We start from the raw sequence: 8,017 nt of genomic DNA on the forward strand, positions 1-8,017 counted from the left end.
GGCCACCAGGCCACCTCATTCATGAGATGGGCTGGACCCCTCTTCTGCCCCAACAAGCCTGTAGTCACCCATTCCGTGTCCCAACATCAGCTCTGCGTGGGCAGCCATGATCCTTCCAGAGGAACAGAGATGGCCCCTCTGGCCAGACAGGGGTCTTTAATGTAGAAGATTGCTACTGCTTATAATCACAAACAAGATTTCACCTATGAATTTGCATTTTCAGAAAAATGGGCGGATGGGATATAGCTGGGCTCATGCCAGGCAGGGGCTGCCCCATCCCCAGCCCTCAGCCAGGCCCCCAAACTGCACACCACCACTGGCTGGACACCCCCAGGCACCCCAGCAGAAGAGATGAAGTGCTGGTCCCAGGGCCCCCCGATGCACACACACCTCCCCTCAGGGAAGAATTCCTAATTCCTATCCCAGCTCTGCCACCTACAAGCTCTCGGTCTCTGGACAAATGATTTGACCCCGCAGCCATTTCCTCACCTGTAAGATGGGGAGGTGCACAGCCCCACTTCATTGAGAGCTGTGAGAATTCAGGAACATGAGCCGGCCTCTGCTACCCAAACAAAGCGGTGCCGCCGAGGGCTGACACTGCTCTCTGCTCTGTCATCACTGAGACACACACACAGCTGAGAACCATAAACTTTTATTAACGGAAAATGGAATGCCTCGTTAACAGAAACCTTGTCTTACAAATGGCAGAACAAGAACACATTTATTTAAAAAAAAAAAAAAAAAGTGGATTCACATTGTATTAAGCTACAACACAGTGGCAGGATTTGCTTCTGTTTCTTAAAAGATTCCACAAGTTCAAGGTAACTCTGGCTTACAGACTTGACAGTACATCTGCCTGCCTACCAGGACACGCGGGGTGGGTGGGCTCTAGTAGCGGCGGGGGGAGTGGGGGTATGGGTGGGGGGCGGGGGTGGGTGGGCTCTAGTAGCGGCGGGTGAAGTGGGGGTATGGGTGGGGGGCGGGGTGCGGGCCTCTGCTGCCCCGGTCCTGGCCGGCCACTCCTCCACCCTCGAGGCCTCCGGAGGGCACCACGTGAGCCTGGGCATGCCCGCCGTGTGCAAAGCCGCCTCGCCTAGGAACAAAGGCACACGTTTGGCCCCGGAAGCACCTGTGTTCTCACTGTGTCACGTTGCAGCATAGGGCTCTGTGGCCTTTAGAGCCCCTTGGCTTTTTCCAGGTGAGGAAAATCATAACCACGGGTCGCATTCCGGGGAAGAGAGTTAGCTGCATAAGTTGCCAAGAGCTGCTTTGGGGGTTTGTTCTCAAAGCATTTGACCCCGAAAGTGGATCAAGCATGCAAAAAGGGAGAGGAAGTGAGAAGTGGGAACAAATCAATCTTATCCGCGGACAGTACTTCTTACCCCGATATTCCACCCCGACTTGCCACATGCCCTGGCCCTGAGGGCCCAGACAGGCCCCTCTCACCACCTGGAAGAGAAGAAAGAGTCTGCACTTGGAAGCCCTGGAAAAGCTGGCCCTCTGGAGCATGCTGGGACTGTGGCTGTCCCTCCCCCGGGGGCCCTCCCGACCCGTAGGCAGGGGTGAACCCATACCTTGCCACCGCAAGTGCTCCCGGCCCGCCGTGCCCGCGTCCACTGTGCCCGGCCAGGCGCGCTCCTGATGCTCCTCCAGCCTCTGGCTGTGCTCCGCCCAGTCACGGCCACCCCTTTGCCAAAACGAAAGGCAAATACACAATGGTCCCACTGTGCCTCTAACGTTGAGGCTGTGACATGGGGGCTCTGGGGGCTCGTGCCCCACTGTCAAGGGTTTCTGAGAGAAGTGGGCAAAGAATGGCAACAGACACTTCCCCAAAGATACACACTCGGCCAGTAAGCACACGAGTAGGTGTTCAGCACAGCTACCGTCACAACCACCTGACCCTCATTAGGATGGCTATTATCTAAAAGACAAGGACGAGTGTTGGTGAAGGTGTGCAGAAACCGGGATTCTCACACTGGGCTGGTGGGAATGTAAAATGGTGCAGCCTCGTTGGAGAACAGTGTAGTGGTTCCTTAAAGGCTTAAACACAGAGCGACCGTATGACCCAGAGAATCCACTCCGAGGTGTCTAACCAAGAGACCGGTAAACATGCGTTTACACGAAAACTCATACACCAGTGTTCTTAGCAGCATGATTCCGTAACAGCCCCGAAATGGAAACCACCAAAGTGTCCATCAACTAATGAATGGATAAACAAAACGTGGTCCATCCACATACTGGAATATTAATCAGCCTTGAAAAGGGATGAAGCACTGACACTCGCTACAACAAGGATGCACCTTGAGAACACGATGCTCAGTGAGCGAAGCCAGACATAAAAGGCAACACAACACACTGTGTGATTCCAACTCATGTGAAACATCCACAACAGGCAAATCCACAGGGAAAGAAAGTGGGTTAGTGGTTGCCAGGGGGATGGGGAGTGACTGCTAATGGGGGTTCCTTTTGGGGGTGATAGAAATGCTCTGAAATGGATTGTAGTGATGGATGCACAACTCTATGAATTAACTGAAAGCCATCAAATTGCACACGTTAAATGAGTGAACTGCACAGCATGTGAATTCTCTCTCAAAAAAGCTGTTTAAAAATGGTTTCAGACAGAAACCCTAGGAGATGAAAACCCAAACACGGTACCCACGTGCAGGTGCCAACAGCCCCTGGAGGCCTACAGGAAAGCCTCCCGGCCCCAGGCTGGGTGTGGAAGGACGATGGCACTGCCCGCCGGTGACCACCACTCCGAGGCCCAGGACCAGGAAGCCAGCAGACCCCCCACACCTGTCTGCAAGGGTGAGTGCACCTCAGTGCGTGCAACACCTGTGGTCTCAGGTGACAGCCCTCCAGTCACATGGTGACGCTGCATAATGCAGCCTGTTGTCAGTGCAGGAGCTCGCTCGTTTAAATTTAACGCTAATAGGACTAAACGACACGAAAGGACCCAGTGCTAAGTAGGTCGCTCAGGAAAGAACACTCTCATCTGTCACACTGGCACTCCAGTCTTTGATCAACACCCGAAAACCCACCTAGAGGTGCAGCAGAAACTTGTGGTAGCCGTGACACCGGCCTTACAAACACCTAAAGACAACTTCGGGGTTAGGGTGGGGTAAAGCTTCTCTACTACTGATGGGGACAAGCCTTAGATGGCTTCAGGGCTGCCGCCTTCAGCAGGCAGGGCCCACACAGGGCCAGGAGGGGCTGTTCCAGGTGACCTGGCAGGTACACACGCCCAGTTCACTTTCAGAGAAGCCAACCTGTCACCCGGCGAGGACAGTGACGCCCAGCCCCTCTGTGGCCTGCCCGCTAACCTGGGGGGAGGAGGCAGCCCCCGGCCCTCGCTCATCCTCTTGTCAGAGCCGTAGCCACCCCAGCCGTCTCGGGAGTCGCGGCCATGGCGCTCTGGTGGTCCTCCGTGGCCGTGGCGGTCGTCTGAGTAGTGCTGGAAGGCACAAGAGGGACAGGGCAACTCCAGTCACATGGCTCCCAGACAAGCTCACGGCAGGCCTACCTTCTGGGTCCTGGAAACCTGCAGACCCTGCCTCAGCGTGCTGGGGTGTGGCTCAGCACCCCAGCCACCCACAAGGACCTGCCCAGGCCCCTTCAGGCACTTCCTGACCCCCTCCTTGAGAACCCCAAGCGCCGCTAAAGCTCCACCACTGGTGCCACACGAAGGGCCAGCAGTGAGCCCTCCCACCCATGAGCATGGAGAGCCCCATGCTTCAGGGTCCACTGAGAAGAGTCACTCAGACCCGCCTTCCCTGAAGAGTCAGGGCACCTGCTCCTTGCTGAAGACAGGAGGGCCCTCCCCACACCCCTAGGGCAGGCCAGCGCCCTCAGAGCCCTCTCTGCTCATGGTACTGCGGAGGCCTGGAAGCAAGTACTGAAGGCAGGAACGGCTTAGTACCCCTGGCCAACCAAGTCAGTGCTCAGGAAGCCAGCACACCTGGGGAGCAAGAGAGAATTTAGCAGTCTCTCAAAACCCACACCCCTATTTTAAAAAGCCATGATTCTGATGCCGTCCCCCACCTTTCTCGTGGAGGCCTCCTCTCTTCTCTGAGCTGACACCCTAGGCACCTCTCACAGGGAACCTGCAGACTATCAGACATGGGGACCCATCCCAGTACCCGACACAGAGGAATGCCCCAAAACATGACCTAAATGACCCCCTACCAGGCCACTAAGCCCCCGCTGGGGCATCCCACAGTGCCTAGACTCGAAGGCACTCCAAACATGTAGGCAACCAAGTATCTCTTCAGTTAGTTTCTACTGAATAAAACGAAAAACAAGCCCTACCTGTGTTAAAAAACACAGACTCCAGACTCGAGACCTCCCTAGTGGCGCAGTGGTTAAGAATCTGCCGGCTAATGCAAGGGACATGGGTTCAAGACCTGGTCCGGGAAGATCCCACATGCTGTGGAGCAACTAAGCCTGTGTGCCACAACTACTGAGCCTGCATTCTAGAGCCTGCGAGCCACAGCTACTGAGCCCACGCACCGTGACTATTGAAGCCCGCGTGCCTAGAGCCCATGCTCCACAACGAGAAGCCACCTCAATGAGAAGCCCGCGCACCGCAATGAAGAGTAGCCCCGGCTACTTCACAGCAATGAAGACCCAAAGCAGACAAAAAATAAAATAAGTAAATAAATAAAATACAAAACTCAGACTCACTAACCAATCATTTCTGTGCACATCTACTCACCGGCCAGAACTGACATCTCCACGCCCCGCCCACCCCACAGAAGCAGGCACGCCCCTGGCCTGCTATCTGGCTTTTACTCACCTGCCCATCTCGCTCTCCCATCACTGACCTTGAACCTTCCCTCCTGCAAAAAAGAAATGTCTCATTCCAAAGGCAGCTGATGGCTCTACACAACACTGCTGCAGACCACACAGAAGAGTTCCACAATTAGAGTACTTATCCCCTTTTACCACATGAGAACTGTAATTTACTGGCCTGAAAAAAAACTGCCTTGCAGCTTTCTCTGGGGGTAGGAGTGAAATGGGATCCTAAGAAGGTGAGAACGAAGGTTTTACTGAACTAAAATCCCTTAGAGGGGTCTGAGAAGTAGAGACCCACACCACGAAGCTAATGCCTATAATTTTATCTGTGGCCTGATGACAAGTCAGGTAATAAGCCTCGGCAGGTCCCTAACCTCTAGTCTGACCCAACACACATGACTCACGCCACATCTGAAACCAATTCCAGCCATAATTAATTAAACAAGCGGCTTCTCAGCCTGTCTTTCCCTGCCCTCTTCCTTCCCAAAGCTAATGAGCGGGGAAATGGCTCAAGGATATGCAGCTCAGGGGAGCATGATGAGAAACCTAAAGAGAGAATTCTTAAACTGGAAACATCGAGGGCTGCTTTTCTAAAAAACGAGATACAGTCTTCATTAAAAAGGCACTGGCAAAAAAAAAATAACCCACCCAGACCCTCGAAACACAAAGTAGGCCTAACAGGACCTCTGCCACGTTCCGCAGTCAGCTCTCTTCATGTGGGCTGGCACGACCCCATGCCAGTCAGTGACCCCCACAGATGGCTCAGGCGGGTCACGGCCTTTCTCTAAACTGCTTTCTCATCTGTGTGAACAAGGAGGCCAGGCCACACCCTCCTCAAAGCCCCGCGCTCCAGAGCAGCTTGTGCCAGTGGGAGGGACAGGGAGGAAGTGTGGCCGTGGAGACCCCACAGGGAGCTGTGAAACCCAGAGCCCGGGGCCACCCCCAAGAGAGCTGAGCATGCGGGAAGCCGAGGTTCAGGTCCTGCCCAGGGCCCGTCTGTCCTAAGAGGACAGTGCATGAAATGTGCTCCGAGGTGCCTTCCCCCTAGACAAAGCCAGGATGCCATACATGACCACCGATCCCAACGTCCTGCTCAAGGTCTGTTTCTAAATCCCACGTGTGACGGTCAGAGGCACCCACTAGGAACCTCACGAGTGCACCAGACATTAAGAGAACAGACGGAGACCGATCCCTGCTGTAGGAGTGGGGTGGGGCACTGACCTGTCAGCCACATGCTCCTGGTACTGGCCCCGGTCACGGTGGTCAAAGTCGTGGAAACGGTGATCGGGCCGAGGGAAGTCTGGGCGGTATCTGTCCTCCATGGCCATGCGCTTTCCCTCTGGCCAATAGGCGTCATCTCGCCTGTTTTTTTATTTTAAAAAGAATGCAAATTTCATTTATGAAAGAGAATGAGGACAAAAAGAAAGAGGGCAGAAGTGGGGAGGGGAGCTCTCTCTCCAGACCCAGTATCATTTAAAATGTCCCACAGGGCTGAAATCTAAACATTCAATCATTATCGCTTTGATTTGATAAATTAAAATCCCCCAAACTGCCAAAAGGCATACTGGCATTCTCATCTGACAATCCTGAAAAAAGAACCGCTGTGAGCTAATTGTGTCACAAGGCTGTTAATACCTTGATCCCCACATGAGCTCAGATGCAAGTGCAATGAAATCTTTGATTCTCCTGGAATGAGGGTCCGAGTCACCACGTTCTCACCTCCTCGTCTGCTATGCTAACCTGAACCTCCCTCCGAGCTTTTGCAGAAGCGAAGGGAATTAGATCGGGTGATGGCAAACTATATACAACTCGGGATGGTATCCAATTATCTTCTTCCTGATTTTTACCAGAAAATTAGGCTCACGGGTGGTGGGGTGATGGGTGACCATCAATCAAGCCGCTCAGAGAAGCTGGAGAGCAATAAACCTACTTTCTGAGTGGGAAGGCAATCTCCTCCACAGCACCCAGCTCTGTGCCTCTCTCTCTAGAGGACACACGAGCCTGATGGAGGCGGCATAACGCATGCTTGGTTGTCTCCTACCCACTAGACAGTGGTCATGCTCCACCAGGAGCCACAGTGCGAATAACGGGATGGCCTAGGCGAAAGCATCACAAACCCTTCAGCAAGTGGCAACAATCAAGATTCTCTGAAGAATAACTCGGGTGGGGAAAAAACGCTGCATTGGCCACAGAGGTGGCAGCAAGGAGCCCTGCCCAAGTGTCCAGAGGTCCAGATTCTGTCTGAAACACCTCCGACTCCCTACGCTAAGGTGGACAGGAGCAGGGTGGCTCTTTCAACGTCAGGGGAAGCGCCCCGTCCTCCCGCTCCGGGCTGGGGGCCTTACCGCCCAACGTCGTAGGGCCTCCTGAGCACCGACCGCCGCTCCTGCTCGTAGCGCAGCTGCTCCTGCTGGTGCCGCAGCTCCTCGCGCTCCCTCTGGATGCGCTCCTGCTCCTTCCGGCGCTCCCGCTCCACGCGCTCGCGCTCCCGTTCCAGCCGCTCCCGTTCCAGCCGCTCCCGCTCCAACCGCTGCCGCTGGCGCTCGAGCTGCAGGCGCTCCCGCTGCAGCCGAGCCTTCTCCTTCCCCTCGTGGAGGGCATCCAGGCGCTGCTCCCTCTCCCGCTGCTCACGCTCTCTGGGGGAACACAGGAAGGCCGCGCCCTGACTTCCCGACGTGGTGGCACCCGGCCATCGAGATGTCGTCCTCCGAAGGAGTCTGGAACCTTCCAGCTCCCGGATGGGAACTGGCTCGCCCCGGGCCTGGCTGCCCCCTGCCAGCTACTAGGCGGCAGGCACTAACCGGCTCCCTAAGCTGCTCGATTGGCCAGAAACCCCAATCTCCACACTTTCCCTTTCTCCAAACAGCAAAGCTGGGGTGAGCTGGGAGGGAGGGGGTGATGACGAGCAGATACAGAGCCTCAGGTCGAGATCAGGAGGACCTGGCTCAAAGAGCACCAAAACAAAACCATAGCTAAATAAAGGTCAGGAAAATAAGAAAAGCAAAGGATAATTGCCACTCTGAAGCTGCTGGGCACGGAGAAAACCCTGGAGATACGGAGGACAGTAGTTTTCCCTGAAGAGGGACAATCAACACTGTCTTTTTGTCACCCCTCCCCTCTACAAGGCTGTTTTTTTTTTTTTTTTTTTTTTTTTTGGGCGCTCCGCGGGCCTCTCACTGTCGTGGCCTCTCCCGCCGCGGAGCACAGGCTCCGGACGCGCAGG

At 54.9% G+C, this 8,017-nt stretch overlaps 1 protein-coding gene across 1 annotated transcript in view; it reads right to left on the minus strand.

Annotated features, from left to right (window-relative positions):
• Positions 1–636: 636 nt before the first annotated feature.
• Positions 637–8,017, minus strand: part of SAFB2 (scaffold attachment factor B2) — a 34,612-nt gene continuing 27,231 nt past the window's right edge. Inside the window, exons 15-22 of the mRNA XM_007460543.1 lie at positions 7,140–7,430; positions 6,016–6,156; positions 4,796–4,838; positions 3,324–3,454; positions 1,575–1,687; positions 1,383–1,449; positions 942–1,093; positions 637–886 (exon numbers count right to left, since the gene is read on the minus strand). Coding sequence (XP_007460605.1) covers positions 943–1,093; positions 1,383–1,449; positions 1,575–1,687; positions 3,324–3,454; positions 4,796–4,838; positions 6,016–6,156; positions 7,140–7,430 — 937 coding nt within the window. The 3' untranslated portion in view covers positions 637–886; position 942. The remainder of the gene's footprint in view (positions 887–941; positions 1,094–1,382; positions 1,450–1,574; positions 1,688–3,323; positions 3,455–4,795; positions 4,839–6,015; positions 6,157–7,139; positions 7,431–8,017) is intronic.

The sequence above is a fragment of the Lipotes vexillifer genome, unplaced genomic scaffold, assembly GCF_000442215.2.
Source record: "Lipotes vexillifer unplaced genomic scaffold, Lipotes_vexillifer_v1.1 scaffold1011, whole genome shotgun sequence".
Lineage (NCBI taxonomy): Eukaryota > Metazoa > Chordata > Mammalia > Artiodactyla > Lipotidae > Lipotes > Lipotes vexillifer.